This window comes from Medicago sativa, chromosome 4, assembly GCF_051527215.1.
Source record: "Medicago sativa cultivar Bolivia chromosome 4, Bolivia_mono, whole genome shotgun sequence".
Classification (NCBI taxonomy): domain Eukaryota; kingdom Viridiplantae; phylum Streptophyta; class Magnoliopsida; order Fabales; family Fabaceae; genus Medicago; species Medicago sativa.
In genome coordinates, this window is record NC_140752.1 from 15,677,737 (window position 1) to 15,698,903 (window position 21,167).

General features: G+C 34.6%; 1 protein-coding gene, 1 non-coding gene and 1 pseudogene across 4 annotated transcripts; all 3 read left to right on the forward strand.

Moving 5' to 3' along the window:
* Positions 1 to 971: 971 nt before the first annotated feature.
* On the forward strand, positions 972 to 5,620 carry LOC146926696 (uncharacterized; annotated as a pseudogene).
* Positions 5,621 to 7,485: 1,865 nt separating this feature from the next.
* LOC146926697 (serine/threonine-protein kinase ATG1c-like) lies at positions 7,486 to 15,772 on the forward strand. Of its 3 annotated transcripts, none has more exons than XM_085700191.1 (14): positions 7,486 to 7,985; positions 9,176 to 9,293; positions 9,368 to 9,426; positions 9,588 to 9,652; positions 10,010 to 10,103; positions 10,197 to 10,277; positions 10,436 to 10,544; positions 11,594 to 11,675; positions 11,753 to 12,132; positions 12,242 to 12,358; positions 12,461 to 12,597; positions 13,204 to 13,495; positions 13,944 to 14,014; positions 15,199 to 15,772. In XM_085700191.1, exons 1-14 carry the CDS (start codon positions 7,728 to 7,730, stop codon positions 15,448 to 15,450), a joined length of 2,115 nt encoding a protein of 704 aa, XP_085556317.1. In that variant the 5' UTR covers positions 7,486 to 7,727; the 3' UTR covers positions 15,451 to 15,772. The 3 variants fall into 3 exon arrangements, with proteins under 3 accessions (XP_085556317.1, XP_085556318.1, XP_085556316.1); XM_085700192.1 differs by having other exon boundaries at positions 12,509 to 12,597; XM_085700190.1 differs by having other exon boundaries at positions 12,242 to 12,597.
* A 3,882-nt stretch (positions 15,773 to 19,654) lies between these two features.
* Positions 19,655 to 19,727, forward strand: TRNAA-UGC (transfer RNA alanine (anticodon UGC)). The gene has a single exon. It is a non-coding gene; the product is annotated as a tRNA-Ala (tRNA).
* The last annotated feature ends 1,440 nt before the right edge of the window (positions 19,728 to 21,167 follow it).

Here is a 21,167-nt window from a genome sequence, read left to right on the forward strand (position 1 = left end):
TTTTACAAGTTTATTACTGATGATGTTTGGGTCATGGTTGTTGCGGATGTTCTGGTAAGAAGAGATAGAGCAAAGAGTGAAGAAACCAAAGAGTCAGGTACTGCCAATCTCACATCGCAGACTATGAGTCTTGCATTGTGAGATACAATTATCAGCCAAGGTGTTCATGATCGTCTAGCTCAGGTCGCAGGTTATGAGCTCCACATTGTGAGAATGGAACAACATGCTAAGGAGGAGCTCACTATCTATCTCGCATCAAGAGCCAACTCCCCCTAAAAGTTATGTAAAAGCTTGCCTATAAATATAAGGTGTTTAGGTTAGTGGAAAAACACCTTTTGACGAGCAGACAAAGACAGAAACATGATTTTAGAAGAATTGAAGCGATTGAAGTTGTTTGGAGCCTATCCAATTTAAATTTTTTATTTTATTTTTTGTTGTGATCTTAAGTAGGAAAAGGGTCAATTTCCTTTTTATTTGGAAAACTTTTAACATTTATCATTTATATCACACAAATTATATTTAGCATTTATTTTGAATTATACCAAGGTGGTTCATATCGCTATTTTGTGCTGTATTTTAGTATTTCAGCACGATAATTACCCATATGAAGTATCGTTTCCTTGCTCGATAATCCTTGCTTAGGGTCAACATTGCCTTGTTCCCAATCTAAGAGGGTGCACAACTCGAATAATGGGTTGTTTAGCTCTTCTATTGGGCCTGGGCAATAATAAAGATATGGGTTGAGTCCATAGTCCAATTCAAAATGAAAATTGCTTTTCTGACTTCAAAAACGTCACAATGACACATGTAAATTACTAAAAAGCCCCCAGCGGTAATTAACTGCCAACCCTAGGTCCTATTCACTCATCACCATACCATTCCTAAAAAAAATCCCCATTTCAAAAACCCTTTGTCAAAATCATGCTTCCAAATCATTGCTGGTCAATTGCTAGGACATCTCTACACACAATATGCATCAAAAAACAGGTATTGCAAGTTTTAACATGTTTGCATTTGATTGGTTTCTGCAGTTTTTTTCGTACTGTCACGAACATGAGCGGTAGTTAACTACCGCTGGGAGTCAGCGGCTGTTAACTGCCGCTGGACACTTAGAATTTTTTCAAAATTTTCAAATGGCAGTGCTACTGCCTAAATTTTTTTTTTTCCAATTTTTTTTTCTTTTGTTTTTTTGGTTTGTTTATGTTATTATATAATATTAGATACATGTTTATTAATTAGTTTAGTAATTATATGTTGTTTATTTTTAGATAAGGTTGAGAATGCGGGTGATGATACAGGTGATCGAAAACCTAGTGTTGTCGATTCCATTAAGGTTGAAGCTCCCATCAAGGTCGAAGCTTCCGTGAAGGTTGAAGTATCCGTTAAAGTTGAGGCTTCAAGCATCAATCCCGATGTGTGGAAACTTCGTGACAACGAAGTGGGCACGACTCATTTCTTTTCGACCCGAGATACATGGAAAGATAAAGAGGAATTGCTCGGTTGGGTCCGTCGACAAACAAATAGGGTTGGATTTACGGTTATCATTAGAAGATGAAATGCTATGTTGGAGTTGCTTTGTGAACGGAGCGACGAGCACAAAGTACCAAATAGAAAGGTGAAGCATGAAGCAAGGATCAAGAAAATGTGGGTGTTTGTTCAAGGTGCGTGGATATGTCGTCAGGGAAAACAATGCTTGGAAATTGGCTATTCTTAATGGCGTTCACAACCATGAGATGGTGTCGTATGTAGCAGCGCACCTTCTTACCGGAAGATTAATGGAGGACAACAAGAAGATTGTACATGACTTGACCGATTCTTCGGTGAAACCAAAAAATATTTTGACAAATTTGAAGAAGAAAAGGAAAGAGTCCATGACAAATATAAAGCAAGTCTAGAATGAATGTCATAAATTCAAAAAAGCAAAAAGGGGTGACTTGACGGAGATGCAATTTCTAATCTCAAAATTGGAAGAGAATGGATATGTTTATTAGGTAATAGAAAAAAAAAGGAAACTCAAACCGTTCAAGACATATTTTGGATTCATCCAACATTGGTAAAGTTGTTCAACAATTTACCGACTGTTTTGATAATGGATTCCACGTACAAAACCAACTTGTATAGGATGCCATTGTTTGAAATAGTTGGAGTCACCTCAACCTATTTGACATATTTGGTTGGTTTTGCATTTATGACGTCGGAGAAGGAGGATAACTTTACTTGGGCTTTGCAAATGTTGCTTAAACTTCTTGGACCAAATAGTGATATGCCTAAGGTGGTGGTGACCGACAGGGACACGGGTATGATGAATGTCGTAGCAAATGTTCTCCCCGATAGTAGTGCAATAGTTTGTTATTTCCATGTTGGCAAAAATGTTAGATTAAGAATCATCACCGATTGTAAAGTTAAACAAAATGTTGTTGTGGTGGATGGGCAAAAGAAGATTGTCGACGAGGAGAAGCATAGTAAGTTAGTTGATACCATATTTAATGCATGGGAAAAATTGGTTGAATCTCCTACTTAAGAGTTATATGCGGGTAATCTATTGGAATTCCAAGATGTTTGTAAGGATTATCCAAATTTTCTTCACGATGTTCAAACTACCATTTTGAAGCATTTTAAGGACAAACTAGTGAGGGCATGGACGGACCTTGTGTTACATCTTTGGTGCAGGAACACAAACAGAGTTGAAGGAGCTCATGGTGTGGTGAAGGAATATTTGTCCACCTCCAAGGGTGATTTGGGTACTTGTTGGCAAAAAATAAATGAGATGTTGGCAAACGAATTTGGGGAGATACAATCATCGTTGGGTAGGAGCGTTACGGTCTTGGAACATCGATACAAAGATGTCACTTTGTACTCCGGGTTGGGGGGTCACATGTGTAGACAAACCATGAACTTTATTTTTGTGGAAGAAGAGCGTGCTAGGAAAACCTTGTGCATCGAGAAGAAAACTTGCGGTTGTGTTCAAAGGACGTCATATGACCTACCTTATGCATGCTTCATTGCTATGAAAATCTGTCACAACAAGCCCATTTGATTGTATGAGATACACTCGCATTGGCATAAGTTGTATATGGGTGAAGAAGAAAGTAATGAAGATTTGTTTTCGGTCGATGAGGAGTGGCGTGGTATCCAAGAACGTCTCGAAAAAGTTATGTTTCAAATGAAACTAGAAATCAAAGAGTGTTTGCGGTTGTTAGCATTTCCGGAGACCACAATGTTGTCGCCACCTCCAAGAAAGTGTTAGAACAAAATGTGTTTAACAATAAACCTTTAGAGTTTTGATGATAACAAGGTATTAAAAATTGACAATTGGAATTGCTAATATTTGTTCAAGTGTACAGGACCATAGACAAAAATTTAAATTATACAAAGGTTCTGAATGAGCAAATAAAGAGCAAAGGAATCAATGGAATTGAAGCTTAGAAGCTCCTGAATGCAAAGTGCTCCTGAAGACCAGAGTGATCCCGAAGGCAAAGTGCTCCTGAAGAAGTTCCTGAAGACTAGTGCTCCTGAAGACTAGAGGTCCTGAAGTGCCACGTCATCAGAAGCTGCCTTATCAGAAGCTATTTTCACCAGAAGCTGAAGATCAACTGGATTTACAAAATTCAAGGATTCAAGAGTTGTTCATGGATCGAAATTCGTCTGAAGATGGCAGAAGACTAGTGGAAGTTTGCAACGGTCATTTCAAGAGCTTTTGAAGGCATTTGTTTGCAAAAGGAACAAAAGCGTTGACATTGTACTTTGTACGAACTGTACAACCACCTTCTCCACTACTCTGTTTTGTGTCACCACTACAAGACAAGATAACAGCTCTGAATGTACAACCAAGCCTGCAGAAATGTTCCCTCTCAACTGGAATGGATTTAAAATTGGTTCTTCATAGGACAACAACCAAATCAGGCAAAAGATCATTGGTGAAAGATCAAGCTTCTACAACGACTCTTTTTGGATGTGCTGGCACTTACAACGTTCACTTCACACCTCTATAAATAGGAGTGAATACTTGAAGATTGAACAAGACTAAACAACAATTAAAAAGTGTCAAAACTCTGTTGAAATCATTCCACATCCAAAAGTTCACTTAGAATTTCTGTTTTTAAAGTCTTATCTTAGAAATTCTTAAGTCTTAGAGTCTATATCTGATTTGTATTGTGAGCACCTCTGATTGTATATCAAGTGTTCAACCTGAAACAATTTTCTGTGTAATTTTGTTTGTCTAGAAGTCTCTTGATTGTGTTCTTGAGCATAGGAAGACTCTTGCAAAGTGTGCTTGAGCAAAGGAAGTCTCTTGATGTCTGCTTGAGCAATTGTAATCAGATATTACATTATAGTGAACTCTCCTTGGAAGTGCAAGGGGGACATGACTGACTTCCGGATTGTGGAAGGAACCTGTATAAATTGCTTTGTGTCTTTCTTCTCTCTCTCTCTCTCTCTCTCTCTCTCTCTCTCTCTCTGTTTTTATCCGCTGCGTTCAGATTCTGATTACCACTTCAGAAGCTGCCTCACTTAGCTTCTGACCAGTGTGTTTCAGTTTTAAGAGAAACGAAGAATTTTTCAAAACACAATTCAACCCCCCATTCTTGTGTTTTTCTCACCTTCAGAAAGGTGCCAACCAAAGGAGCTCCCAAAAAAATCAAAACTACACGAAAAACGACACGTAGGATCCTCTAAGAAAGGTGACAACCAAAGAAGCTCCCAAAAAAATCAAACTACACGAAAAACGACACGTAGGATCCCATCTTCGTGGGAGACTATTGATTCTCAACATCCGGAAAGTCAATCTTCAGCACGAAAAAAATCTTCACAACCTAAAAGAAAAGGTGCTCGCATAGGCATTTCTCCGGTTCCGATTCCTAAGCCTATCTCGATTTCAAGAAATTATGATCCATCGAGTCCTATGTATTACATGCCAAAATTCATGAGACCATACATTGAGGGAATTGTGGATGTTACTGGTGATGGACATTGTGGGTTTAGGGCTATAGCCGAATCTGTGGGTTTGACGGAAGAAAGTCATGTTATGGTGCAGAGAGCACTTATTAAAGAGTTGAAAGAGCATATGAGAAAATACATCGAGATATATGCAAGCGATCCCCGCTACAACTACATCTTGGATGGACTGCATCCTCCCAAAAATCCTAGTAGTTTTGCACCTCCCGACAAATGGTTGACATTGCCGGATATGGGACACATCGTTGCATCTTGTTACAATAGGTCGGTGGTTGAGATGACTACCCTTGATATTGGAGTCTCCGAGACTTTTTTCCCACTTAGAGGTCGGCCTCCGGTTAACCCGAAAAGCAACATGATTTGCCTTGGTTTAATCCCAAATCATTTTGTCCTTCTTTCGTTGAAAGATGGTTGCCCACTACCTCCATCATCCACGGAGTGGAACCTACACAAGAGCATCGAGGCGGCAACATGGGAGGATGAATTTTTGGATCAACACGATCGTTTCCGAACACTCATGGAGATTGAGCTAAAAGAGAGACCGGTTCCACCAAAAAAACCAACAAATCAAGACAATCCTATTTTGTTGAATGACACTCCGGTTAAAGCAAACGAAGACTTTGAAGATGTTTTGGAACATTTAGATGATTTAATTTCATTAGGTTAAATATGAAACTTTTTGGTAGGTGTTCATCCGTTTTTTGTTCGATATGCGCCGACGCCTTTTTTTGAGATATATAATGTAATGACCAATTTTTTTGGATAATATGTAGTTAACCTTTAATGAATTATATATATCAATATATTTGAGTTTCGCATTTATTATAAATTAATGTACTTTACGTGTAATGTATTGCATGATGTGGAAAATTTGACGAATTTCAAACAATTGTGAAACGTTAACGCATTATCGGTTTTGTGTAATGTTACCGAATAATTGATAAATTATGAAATGTTGATGTTTGTGATTACTGGATGTTGTTGTTTCGGTTTGAATTCATGCGGAAGTTTTAAATTATATGTACAAACAGGCCAAAAATGGCTGGAAATCACAGTGCAGACTGCACTGGTTTTTTTACTTGTGTGAACGGCAGCGGCAGTTAACTGCTGCCGGTTTCCTAAACGGCAGTTAACTGCCGCTGGGGGTTTTTATGTAATTTACATGTGTCATTGTGACGTTTTTTAAGTCAGAAAAGCAATTTTCATTCAAAATCCCTCAAACACGAAGTCTGATAAGGTGAAGTGCTTTAAGGGTTATTGAGTTAACTAAGACATAGTCCATAATCCATTACAAGTTGTATGATATATTTTTTTAATAAATAAAGTTATATGTTTTTTTTATTGCGTTAACAGGGATAAATTATAAGCAATATTATTATTTTTTGTATAATTTTGGATTTTATTTTAATTATTTACTTATTAATTTGAATGATTTAATTATTGAATTGCTTTAGATATAAATATAGATATTTGCGAGTTGTAGACTTTTAAGTTGTAACAAATCATTTTTATATTTTCCAATGATACCAACAATATATAATTTTTTGAGGAACCAACAGTTACCATTTTGTTTCTAACTTAAAAACTTGTTTTATGACAAAATCTTTTCTTAATGATACACATATAGTAACAATTCATTTAATTTCCTAAAATTAACGGCAAGTTTGTTTAAAAGGTATTCTTGGCCAAAAGAAAAAGTCATCCTAGATTTGATGTACCCTCTTTATATACCGATTTAGGTTATAAATTTTTTTGTAATGTATCTAAATCATATCGTATCATATCATGAATTTCAAAAATTTCACATATCAACATAACCATATTATATCACACCCTGACACATATTGTATAACATAAATATCTCTACAAAAATGACAATCAAAAAGAAACATATCATTAATTAAATCTAACAAGGCTATCTTTACATAAAAAATAACGCAGCTAAATCATTATAAGTGTATCTAAATAACAACATTTTTTTTTTGTGTTGATGAAAATAAAATTTAGGTCGAGAGAAAGATGCATTGTTTAAATCACATAAGACCTTAATATTTGTTATTTTTTTGGTGTTAACCTTCGATTCTAAGGAGAAGAAGGTCTCAATAATCGAAGTTCAATAGAAATAATAATCTCACAAAAAATTATTTCATCAATGAATTGAACTCATTGATGAACTGAATTGTTTAAAAGAATTTATCATTCAATTTAAATAATAATCTCACAAAGAATTTATCATCAATGGAGTGAATTGTGCTTAACCCTCCGGCGGAGCTTCGTTTATTAATTACGGCAAACAGTATGGATGTTGCTTATCATCGCGACCATTAGTCTCTTTTAATTTTTTTGTTTTTGTTTTTGCTTTGACTTTTTCTCATGTAAAAAAATAAAATATCATGGGCATAAAATTAAAAAAATATTAAAAACTCAAAATCATTTCATTAAAAAAAACATTTTTTGAAAGAACAAAAAAATGTATCTTCATTAACACATATGTATAAAAGCTAAATTAATCAATCATAAACTTTTTTATTTATCTTACCATCATCATCATTATCATCATCCTCTTCTTCTTTCTTCATTCCTTCAATTCACAACAACAACAACAAAAAACTTCAAAATCAGTTCAAAAAAAAAATCACCAAAATCAAAATCCAAACCCTAGAACCATTCCAATTCATCAAAACCACGATCCATTTCCGCGAATTCAGTAATCAACCACCTCTGATTTCGAATTTTCACGTTTTGGGATTTTTAGGGTTTTCGATTTTCCGGCGATGGCGGCGCAAACGACGGGAAGGAGTAGTAGTAGCAGTAGAATTGTAGGAGATTATGTAGTAGGGAAGCAAATTGGAGCGGGTTCGTTTTCAGTTGTGTGGCATGCGAGACACAAAGTTCATGGAACTGAAGTTGCTATTAAAGAGATCGCTACGTTAAGATTGAATAAGAAGTTGCAAGAGAGTCTTATGTCTGAGATTTTTATTCTTAAGAGGATTAATCATCCTAATATCATTTCTTTGCATGATATTATTCAGGTTCAAAATTTTATTTTTTTTTAGGAATTTTATGTGATTTTGATTAATTTATGATTTATATGACATGTTAGTTTCTTGCTGAAATTCTGAATTTAATTTAAGGAGAAATCATTAGTTAAAGTTTTCATTTTTATAATTTATAATTTATTTTTGAATCTTTGAAGCACCGACACTTCTGATCAAAGACTTGAAGATGTGTATGGTGTCTGACACATGTGATTGCTTTCAATAAATTTGTTTTCTCAAATTATTACTGGTGTTGAAATGTGGGTGTTGGTGTTGAAATGTGGGTGTCAGTGTTGTGTTTGGTGTCTGTTTATGTTTCGGTGCTTCATAGGTTTTGATTAAGCTGTTTTTAGTTTTAGGTGGTTTAAAATTTTAACAGTGTGATGGGTTTGGTAATTTTGAAAAGTGACATGTGTGCTTTTCTGTGGTGGGGAAACTAGGGGCTTGAAATGGGGGGTTTTATAGTCTAAAGTTGATTTATTGAAATGGAGGTGTTATAATGTAAAGTTTTTTTTTTGGTTACTTTATAATGTAAAGATTGATTTATGGTGTAGTGGAGAATTTTATACAGATTTTGCCTTTTATGAGGGTGTACTAAATTAGGAGTTTTGTTTTGTATGTTACTAAATATTGGAAAATCTTTTGGCTTTGAGGTGCAACACCATTTCTGTGTCATTTTCTAAAGAAAATATATATTTTAAATATGGAATCATGAGTTCTTTGCATCTCACTATTGACTCTGGTGCCATATTATGCTGAAAATTTAATTTGGGGTATTTATGATTGTGGAAACTGCTGAGGCTAAAGCTTGTTAGATTATCTGTACAAAGAGCTATTTTGACTATTTTTGATAATGAACTCACATTGGTTCCTGATATTGCAAAGGGCAATGGTAGGATGCTATAGTTTAACGCTAAGTCGAGTGGCCTGACTTTGGCTCTGGGTTGGGTTAATTTTTGCCCTAATGAGAAATGATATATGGCTGTTTATTATGATGAGTATTTAGATTAGCTTTTTTTATTCAAAACCATAATGGTATTGGTTTTAACTCAGAATTTTATCATTTTTGAGTAAATTGGTCTCGTATAAAAATTAAAATACGTGTTTTGTGTAAAGTCAAATGAAATTTACGTAGATTGGTGCATTTGGAAAGTCTGCTTAGAAATGCCATTAATTTTTTATAGGCTCCTGGGAAGATACATCTTGTGTTAGAATACTGTAAAGGGGGAGATCTTTCATTGTACATTCAACGCCATGGAAGGGTACCGGAGGCAACTGCAAAACATTTTATGCTTCAGCTGGGTATGTTTCAGCTGTTTATAGTTGCGTTTTCTTTTCATGTTCTTCTGGTAATAAAGGAGAATTCTGTGTTACAGCTGCTGGCCTACAAGTTCTTCGGGATAATAACCTTATTCATCGAGATTTGAAACCACAGGTATCCTAATACTTTTAAGCATAAACGCGTATCAATTGTTTGTCTTTTTTGGGTCCATAATCTCACCCGATTCCCCTCTCTTTTAGAACTTAATTTTTATCTGAAGGTAGCGTTTTTATTGTATCTAAATACTGATAATATGCCTATCATTCTTGAAACAGAATCTTCTTCTCTCCAGAAATGATGAGAAGGCAGTTCTGAAGATCGCTGACTTTGGATTTGCAAGGTAGCCTAATTATTTCTATATAATTAATATTTAAGACCCCAAAATGATGAAAGCCTCACAAGTGTCCAATCGTTTTGAAATTATTACTTTTTATTTATGTGGCTCAATATTTTATATAAGACGTTTGGTGAAAGCATATTTTATATTGGTTTATTTTGAAGTTACCTCAAGTTGCTGAATCTTTGAATTGTGTATCTACTTAAAATTAAACCACCTTGTTTGCTTTGACGTTTTTCTTTCTGTGTTGCTTGTTTGTTTGATTTTTACCTTAATAACCATGGGAACTGTATTTTTGTAAAAGGCTTTCAACTCCCTTCTATAATTTAGTTATTAAAGCATCAATTTCTTCTTGGGCAGATCTCTGCAACCGAGGGGCCTTGCAGAAACATTATGTGGTTCACCACTCTACATGGCTCCAGAAATCATGCAACTGCAGAAATATGATGCAAAGGTGATTTTTACTTGTTAATGCCATCACTCATCAGAAAACCAAAAAACATTCATTGTTGGGTTCCATCATATTTATCCTGAATTAAATACGCAGGCAGATCTCTGGAGTGTTGGAGCAATCTTATATCAGTTTGTTACAGGGAAAACACCTTTTACTGGAAACAATCAAATACAGGTATTTGTAACCATTGAGTTTTTATTTTTTTATTTTTTTATATCTTTTTATTTTGTTGCAAAAAAATTAGGTGCTATTATTGTACCTTAGCCTTCCAATTGGGTATCGCTCTTTTGGCATTGCTAGTTAGCTTACTGTTGTAATCATGAACACTGCAGTTACTACAGAATATTGTGAATTCAACAGAATTGCAATTTCCACCGGATAGCCCAAGTTTAAGTTCTGAGTGCAAAGATTTGTGTCAGAAATTACTACGCCGTAATCCAGGTATATTTTGATTTTGTTATAGATTGAAGTCCGAGACATGAATGAAGTGTGAAATCTGCAGGCCTGTTTAAGATATTTAATGGTATCCCCATGAATTATTTAAACTGTCTACTATTGGATAGAGTTTCTTTGAGCAATTCTATGACCAATTGCCCTGGAAAACTAGTTTTAGTAGAGGGGATGATCAGTGCATGTTGTATTGCCTGTGGGATGTTAGATTTGCTCTGTTAGTAACCAGCAGTTTGACAATATACAACAAAATTGGGCTAACAATTTTTCCTTGATGTTAAGCTTTTAGATAACTTGAATCATTCTCCTGCTGACCATGCTAACAAGAATAAAGGGGCATTTTTTAGTTTTTTTTCCTTTTCATTTTTCTAATGGAAATCTGACACAACACTTGAGACTGTAGCATGCTTATTTTGGCTTTTTGGGAAAGATATAGATACCTAACTGTACTTGATACAAGGATCTTGTTGCAAATGTAACTTATTAACAATTGCGAAGAGCATGAGCAAGGTAATTGTTGAAGTCATGAGTTTTAGATAGAGGGATGAGAGAAATAATAAGTGCTTGAGTATTATTGATAGTTGATGGTAAATTATAATAGCTTGATACTAATTTGATAAGATTAAACTCTGATCTTTATTTTTGGGATACATAGACTCAATGCTAAATAAATAGGGAAATCATGAAACAATAATAATAAATAATATAAAAATTAAAGATAGTTTAAGATACACTAAGATTATAAACCGATCCTATGAAGTAAACTAAGATGCTCAATTATAAAGTCAAGGATGTTTAGAGATATTTTTATTATATTCTATCAGCAACTGTTAAGGAGAATCCTATGAATTGAGGAAGAGTGATAAATTTGAGGATTAATCATAACAATTAGTCGGGGATTGAGGGATGATATTTTATAAAACATGCTTGTAAGAATTCCTTGTTTCTTGTATTAATTGAGGGAAATTTTTACGTTTGTCCTCCAACCTACATTTGAAAAAAACCTCATTGTAATACATGGCTTATTTTTTAATTTTCAGTGGAACGTCTAACTTTTGAAGAATTCTTTAACCACCCATTCCTTAATCCGCAGCAAACAAAACAGGATGAACCATTATTAAGGTAAAAGGGAAGGATTTTAGAATTTGTTGTTATCATGGTTTTTTAGTTTCAAGTCATAAATGTCTTTTGGTTTGCAGGAATAAAAGCTCTCCAAGGCCGGTAAGTGGGTTCTGTTCACCAGTAACTGACCCTTTGAGAAGAACCGAGGAAAATTATCAAGAGGATTGCTTACCTTTCATTCTAGATGATGATTCCAGCAGACCTGCAGGGAATACATTGTTTTCAAAGAAGAAGTCCTCAATAAAGTCTACCTTTGGATTTGATCTAAATACAAAACTAGATAAAGCAGAGTCGGCTCCTGTTTCTAATAATGTAAATTCTGCTTCCAGATATAGTAGTGAAACACAGAGACTTGAAAACACTTTTAAAAGATTGGACAACCATAAAATTTCAGGAAGAAATCTCACTAGTTCTCTAGAATCTCCAGAACAGATATTTGCAAACCCTTATCCAAGAGGTATCAATACCAAACTGAAGTTTCTTTTTTCCATTTCTGATTTTCACGGTTAGATTTAAGACACGTCTTTCAAATAATGCTGCTCATAATTGTTCTATGAAATTGGCAGTTACAGATTCACTTGAGAATATTGATCAAGAATATGTTCTCGTGTCTGGGCCCCCTATGGATGTTTCATCTTCTTCAGTTAACGCTTCAAAGCCCAGCCATTCCTTATTTAGGTCAGGTAGCTTTCCTCAAGAGTCTTCTAATACAATCACTAGAATAAGTGCTCCAATGCAAATCGTTGGTGCATCTACCAATAGCATGTGCCAAATTGGAAGTTCAGGTAGTCAGGACTCTGCTCCTGGGACCTCACATGGATCAATGGATACAGGTGATGAACAGCCATCAACTCACTGTATGACAAGGGTAAAATCATTGCAAGAGTATGCATCTGCCATCACAGAATTAGTTAATGAAAAGGTAAATATTGCTAAAAAAATTATTGGTTTATTTTTCTTACACAATACAATGACTAATTTTATCTTTCAAAGTTTCCCACTGAAATTCAGGAATGTGCATTTATGATCAAATCTGAACTATTTATTCACTGTTTCTCTGCAAGAGCATTTAGAAGTTCTCCAATTACACAATTTTAAACTAGTCAGGACATTTTGTGGTCAAGTATTGAGTGATACGATATATTTCATATAATGGATGCAAGTATTCTAGATAATAACCAATACAACCATTGGTGATTTCCCCCTTCCCATTTGCTCAAGAAACTTCCTATTGTTGTTATTAGTGTTAGTGTTGCCATAAATTGTGAGCCTGTTGTTGGATAGTTCCTTCCGTAATCAGTATGCATTATGCACTGTCTGCTTGCCTGTTAAGAACTTTTCCTTTTGAGGAATGATTCAAACCCTATTTCCTGTTCACATTTTCCTCCATGTCTAATGCAGCTGTCTTTGGCATTGCATAAAGTAGTTTTGCTTGAATAAATATTGAATTTGTTATTTTTTGTCATAATATTCGTGATACTAATATTTCTTATTACTGCATCTCTATCTCCCCGTCCAAAACAATAAGGTTGAGGCAAGTAAGCAGTTAGAAGCATTTTCTATTCAGCTTGTAATTCTTGCCATTTGGAAGCAAGCACTGCACATATGCCATACACAGGCTGCCTCAGCCATGGAAGGAAGTCCAAGTCAAGAAGCTTCAAGATATAGGAGGACCAACAGTAAGAAACAAGGTAGTCCTGATTCAGAAGAATGTCTTGATGAAAACACCCAAGGGACGAAGGATTTATTATCTCAAATTGAAAGTGATTTTTTGAGGGAATTTGAGCATGCCGAAGAACTTGCTAAGACCATTGAGCCTGGTATAACTTTATATTTATCATCACGAGCTGAATGGCTAGTTGACTTGTCTTCCTTTTTTTTGAAGTTTGCTATCTTTTGCATCCATGCTTGTGTACTTCAGTGAGATAAATTTTTTGGTTCACTAATAAAGTATTTTGTTTTCCATGCTTGATTTTTAATGAAGAGTCCGAGTTTATTATTTTTTTATGTGCAACTTTTATATTCTATGAAGAAAATGCTGGTTCTCTAATAAAATATCAATGTAATGTTTTTGTCAAGAGTGAGTTAAAAATGGCCAATAGAGAAAATAATCGTCAGGCATATTTTTAATTGTTTAATGATACAATGTATGTCAAAGATGCAGTGTCTTATGTCACTTGTGTGCATGTGAGAGAGAGATAAGTAATTCTTATATTTTGTTCCATGTTATATAAGATTTAAGCAATTAGATGTTTCTCTTGATTGCAGGAAATACAGAGATGCCAGATGCAATGGAGACAATATTTCAAGCCGCCCTTGCTTTTGGGAGACATGGGGGAGTGAGTATTTCCTTCTGCTTCTCATTTCTTCCATTCTGGACAGGGTTTTTAAATGCATCTTTCAAATGCAATTTTAGGTTCATTAAAAATTAACTGCCAATGTTAAATTTTCTTTTGAATATTAGATTTATGCCAATGAGAGGTAGTTAGTTGGGTGAGTGGCTGTTACACTCCCTTACTCAATGATAGTAAATAAGAGAAAAATGAAGAAAATAGGATGGTATTATTCAAGTATGGGGATGAAAAGAAACGGTGAATGGATGGTCCATTTGGAGAAGTGGAATCCATAATGCCTAAGCTTCACTCATAAGAGTCATCACCCATCTGATGTTGCAAAACTAACAGAATTCTTAATGTCCTTCCCTGACATAATTCCCTCTTCTCCCCGATTTCTTTCTGTGTTTGACTGAGTAGCCACACCCCATCATCTCCCACGTTATCTTTCTTTTTACCTTTTAGCTACACTCCCCGAATGCCTCTTGCATGTAATTTTCCATCGGTCCAGGCTCACTTGCTACTTTGACTGTTAACAGTTGGTCCTTTTGTGGGGGTGTCAGCATTGCCACCCTCCCCCAGTATCAGCCTTGTCCTCATGGATGAAATATATAACCTGATTGCAAATGGCAGAAGCTGTTTTCCATTTAGAATTTTCATTGGATAATTTTATTTTTTCCAATACACTAGCCACTTGTCATCATATTTGCCTTTTTGTCTAACAATTTTTGAGTCAATCACTGCTAGAGGTGCAGTGTGATTGACGGACTCCACTTACGCAGATGCAGGCAGCTGTGATTCCACTCTAGGCTCCCCTACTGCCTTTTATGACCTAGGATTTAAAGTGTGGATTAAGTTGAGGACTCTGCTGCAAGTAAAACTTGTTTGCAATATTGCCAATTCTTTCCTTGAATCATAGTGTTATTTAACCATGGACAAATGTATATATGTTCTGTCAATATTTATAATTAATGACAATATAGTGTTTTTTGAATCATCGAGCAAATCCCATCTTGTGGGAAAAGGATTTGGTTGTTAATTTTTTTATAAACACTTGGAACTTGACTGATGTCTTACACGAGTTTGCCACATCACTTTCATACTAAAAGTTTAGGATATCTTTGTTATTTTGTGGATGAACAAATGCGGTGATTGTAAAACTGAGGATGTGTTACTCATATTATTGGCAGGTAGAAGAGCTCATGGGTGATACAGAAAGTGCTGCTGCATTATATTCAAAAGCCGTCCGTCTATTGGTTTTCCTTCTAGTGGAAGGACCATCTCTGATCCTCAACCCTCCATTTTCATTGACAAACTCAGACCGTTACAGGCTACGGAATTACATTGATATTCTTAATAACAGACAAGGTTACTCAAGGTCTCAGAGAATGACACTTCTCAAGGGCGATGATAGTCAAGGCATCTTTAAGGAAAAGTTTTAGAGCTTTAGCGGTGTTTCTTTATTTACCATTTCACACGTTAAAATTAATTATTTGTACAGTTATTCTTTGATGGAGGGGAAATTGGGGATGCTGATGGAAATTAACCAGCATGGCACAGTTGTAAATTTCAACATTTCTGTGACTAGAATGATCTAATGTCCATTCCATTATTTATGCTTTTTCATTTTGTCGCAAAGTTGTTATGATGGGTGGGTTTGTAAGATATGTTTGAATTGAAGTTGAGAGAAAAAAATGGAGGTATTCTTCCCTCCTTAAAATCACTTCAGATGTATATATGTGGAAAAACACAATTTTCGTGTTATCTGGAAGTAGACTTTTGGACGAGTTTTGTTGTCCAAAACTACATTTCTAGTAGTTTTTTTTTTTTTAATTGTAGGGCGACGAGAGCTCTTTCGAAAAAAAAAAATTCAGAGTTAAGGTAAAATAATATCAATAGTTTATTGGTTAAAATTTCCTTCATGCAGATTTGTAAAGTTACATGATCTTAATATGCAAAACGTCTTCTCGTTTTTTAAGTTGCCAACAAGTTAAGTTTGAGGTAGAGTCGATATAGAGGCAGTGTGGATAAATATTGCTTTGGAAAGAAAAGTTGAACTGTTGTAATAATTGAGTGTTAGAAACAATAGCTTTTTGTTCAAGTTAAAATTAATCATTGTATCTTAATATTTCTTGTTTACATGAATCACATAAGCAAATTTTAATGAATCATTGTATACTGGAAAGTAAGCACTCATCTTAGCTAATTAATGAAAGCTGATACTACGTTAGCATTAAAATGTCTTGTTTACATGAATCACACAAGCAAATTTGTAGAAACATAGATGAAGCATCTCTTAATTCAATCTTACTCCATGATAATGTAGCTGGACACAGCTAGAGACCTAACTCCTGTTGCGTGTAGACATGATATAGTTAAGAGGTATAAGAAACAGTTTCTAGACAATCAAACATTTAGATTGGCTGGTAAATTGGAGAAGTGTAACCACCTATATGTTAGTTGGAATAACTTAGAGAGAAAGAGAGTGGAAATGGAAGGCTAATTCCTATGTATATAGTACGTTCAAGGAAAGAAAAGGTATCATAGTGATTCCTTTACCTCTTTTAGTTTCTTACATCATTTGTCCATAGACATAAGAATCTTTTGGAAAATTTCATTGTTAAAAGACCCTCTTTAATTTTATTATTCTTTTTTAAAATTTTAACTGTCAATGATTTTTTAATTTATATATCTCTAATTAGTTCATATCTTTAATTTATTGGGATTTGCTAGAACACACCCATTAGTTTTTATGTGGGAGTGTTTTAGCAAGTTACACCTTAAGGTGTATTTAACTACTTTTTAGTTATAACTTGCTAAAACACACCTTCTAAAAATTAAGTGGGTGTATCCTAGCAAATGCCTTATATAAAAAGGAGTTGCTAACATACACCCACTTATTTTTTAAAAGGTGTGTTTTAGCAACATTCACCTTAAGGTGTATTTAACAACTTTTTAGTTATATCTTTGCTAAAACACACCTTAATAAAAACTAGTGGGTGTATCCTAGCAAACCCCTAATTTATTCTCTTTCTTGAAGAAGGATAAGTTAGCAAAATCAATAATATTTATTAATTTTTTTTTAATACTACCAATTTTTTAAAACTCGATATCCGATCTAAAAACTAGGCATGGCAATGTGGCGGGGTGGGGACGGGTTTTACCTTCCCCATCCCCATACCCTATTCTCATATACTTACCCGTTACCCTACCCATACCCAACGGGGATGAGAAATCGAACCCCATCCCCGTCCCCGACGGGTTCGGGGATCCCATCCCCATCCCCGTACCCGCAGTGAATTATTTTTTAATAAAAAAAAGTTTTTTTTTTCCAACCCCAATGGCAATTTTGTAAAGCATTATGTTCCCTTTAACATTTCCTCAACATAATGATTTGGTTGCTCCTTTAAAATTCAAAGGCAATTTTTATAACATGGGAATTATTAAACCAAATAACATAACATGATCTAGGATTGTGTTTCTATTTATATAAAAAGGGGTAAAAAAAATAATTTTTTACATTTGGGACGGGTATGGGTATGGGTTCGGGGTGGGTACATATAACCCCGTTACCCGTCCCATACCCGTGTTTTGAAATCGGGGAAAACCCAAACCCATACCCAAACCCAGTCAAAGCGGGGAAAACCCGTCAAATCGGGGTGGGTTTGGGCGGGTACCCATGGGGACGGGTATTGTTGCCATGTCTACTAAAAACCGACTAATCGACTAATCTTAAGGGTCAAATCTCATGTGAGAATCCTATTTAAAGCTATAACAAATCTCATTATGGACTTGTCCATCAAAATTAACACCGGGGATAAACGAACTTGAGAGAAGCATACTTAAGTTAAGGACGGAGTGAATATCATATAAAAGTTAAATTATACATTGTCCTATATTTAGGGACATGATGAATATCATATGAATGTTTAATTTATATATTATCCGTGTAAAAGTATTTTATGTGATTTGTCATACTTACTAAATTGTGAACTCAATAAAATAAGATACATCTGCAAAATACCAGTGCATCTTGTATCCTTCAAAAAAACCAGTACCACCACACACAGAACTAACTAATCATTTATCATGTTTTTCCTCATAAAATTTTCTTTAATCAATAAGCTCGGATATCTTATTTAGAATAAGTATAGATGGATGACATAAACATAGTTGATTTTTGCTCTCCACCCAGCAACTTTTACTCGCACCCTGCACTGCTTCCAAATATACCCTTGCGTTAGTTAAGTCACGCAGCGTGACTTAACTAACGCACGTTGTAAGCCATGCGCGACTTAAGTCACGCAAGTTGTAAGCAATGTGTGACTTAAGTAACGCACCAGTGGCCTATGCGCGAGTTAACTCACGCACGTTGGCCGGTGGTCAGAACTGAAGAACAAACGTTTTTTTTGGTCTGTGGTCAATGTTTCAACATTCAATCCACACGTTTTCTACCAAATTTTACACGTTTTTTGACCACATTAATGGTATTTACCACCTATACTACCATTTCCACCTATAAATACCCCTCCATACTTCCCTAATTCCTCACACCATACTACTTTCTCCCCCTCATCACTCTCTCCCTCTATTTCTCTTCTTTCTTTTTTTTCTTTTCAATATTCTCTTTGGGGTAAAAGGTGATCAATTTTCGTCGGGGTAAAGTAGTGAGTAGCCGACTTGGGGAAATGATCGACCATTGGGATAATTTTAAACCTGTTTTTTTAACCGCAGAAACTTTTTACCATGGGTAAAAAGAACTTCGTGTGGTAAAAAAAAACAGTTTTAAATTTAGCCCAAGGGTTGATGATGTATTTTCCCCAAGAAGGCTGCTCACTATTTTACCCCACGAAGATTGATTACTTTTTACCCCAAGGAGAAAATAAGTAGATTTAGTGAATAAGTAGATTACTTTTTATCATATGAATTATTGTAATGTAATTTATGAATTATTAATAAAATGAGAGATTATTTATGCCTCAATTTTGTTCCTTTGTTTTATATTTGTTGTATTTAACTTTATTTATATTTGTATTGTATTTACCTTTATTTATATTTGTATTAATTTAAAGAATAATATCGAATTAATAATTTAGAATAAAATTAAGAAAATAATTTAGATTAATGTAAACAAAATAATTTCAAAATAAAGTTAATAAAATAATTTTGAATAAAGTTAAGAAAAAAACATAATTTGAATAAAGTTAATATAAACAAAATAATTTTGAATAAGTTAATAAAAATAATTTGAAAAAGTAACGTTGCGCCACTTAACTTGCGCCACGTGAGTTAACTTGCGCAGTAACTTACACTTGCACAAGTTAACTAGCGCATGGGCATTTTCGGCATGGCTGCAGGGTGCGAGTAAAAGTTGCTGGGTGGAGAGCATTATTCAACATAGTTGGAGTGTACGTAGACATGAACACATAGTTGGATATCTTAATTTTTGCCTTGGCAAAGGTTCTTGAAATGACTAAGCTAATGAAGTTGTCAACAGCAACAAAAGAAACTAAGCCAATGAAATAAATACAAAATAATTTTCGTGGCATGTGTTGTATTCTTACAAAAAATACGTTATCCTGTCTTTGGTGTTTAGTTATTATTTCGAAACGAATATAATTAAAATGTTTTCAACAATAATCAAATGGGGATGTAGCTCAAATGGTAGAGCGCCCGCTTTGCATGCGGGAGGTACAGGGTTCGATACCCTGCATCTCCATGTTTTTTTTACTCATAATTTTGGGACTCCACTTTGGTGCCATAGCTTGTGTGCCATTGGTGTCATAGCTTGCATCTCCACCACACACACATCAATGGCCAGGATTTCTCCAATGACACCAATGGCACACAAGCTATGTCATGGAAGTATTTTCCATAATTTTGTGCTGTGAAACCACATTCTTTTAGAATTTCTTGCTGAGTCATAAAGCATATGATTCTTTTCATCATTCTGATATGCATCTCTTTTTATCACTATGCACACCAAACACGAGGTTAATTAAGTATATATCAGATATTTATAAGCTTTTAAAAAGACAAATAAGTATAAGTGTCTAGTTAATATATAGTCCTAGTGCTATGAATGAATACTATAACAAAAAGTTAAACCCTTGTGTTGAAGAACCTTAAGTATACTTGTATTTAGTCCTGTTGAAAAAGACTTCAAGAGGGAAGCAATCATAGAGACATCTAATGTAAAACACATTTGTATGCACAAAATTCATATATATTATTTTAAACAAATTAATCAAAAACTCGTGACATATACATATAATTGGGTCCCCTAAGCATGAAAGATTTCTTATTGGAATAGGCAAATTTCATGTTAGTGATCGATCTCTACGCCTCGAAGAGGATTTTGTCTCTCGCTCACTACTATTGTCTTAGAAATTCTTTTCGAGTGATTCATGGTTCCCCTAAAAGTGATATAATCATAATAATGTGCAAATAGTTACTGGTCAACAATATATAGAACACATTATTTTCTTTAATCTTAGTCGAATGCATGTCCTCTCTTCTAAAAACTAGCTATAATATTAGTTGGTAGATAAAATATATGTATTGCGCGAAAACACAAATTCCATAAACAACATTTTCTATATAGAGCTTGAAAAGGTAACATAAATGTATATAGAGGTTAGTCTAATAAGTCATTGCTTTTTGGAAAATACATCTCATGTCTAACAACACTATGAAAAATCCAACATATAGCTTTCTCCATTCTCACAAAATGTTGTTTTGTGATATAGTACTGCAAAGTTGCATAATGCATGCATTGCAAAATATTTATGTTAAAACCCAAACAATGCTAGACCTAATAATGTTGATTATTTGTTTCACTGATTAATTATTCTACATTGGTGATAAGAATGGGGTAATCTGCATCCCAGGGACTAGTTACAACGAATACATTGTTCTAGACCTCAGGATGCAGATTATCTAATCCTCACCCAATAGCTCTTTATAAAAGCAATGAACTAATAAAAGCCTATTGAATGATATGTACAATTTTATTAATTGGTAATAAAGAAGAGGTAATCAGCATCCCGAAGAGTAGATACAACAAACACATATGCTATCTACACCTCAGGATGCAGATTACCAATTCTTGAACCAATACACAAGAAATATTTATTGAGGCAGTGGATGTTAAATAAAG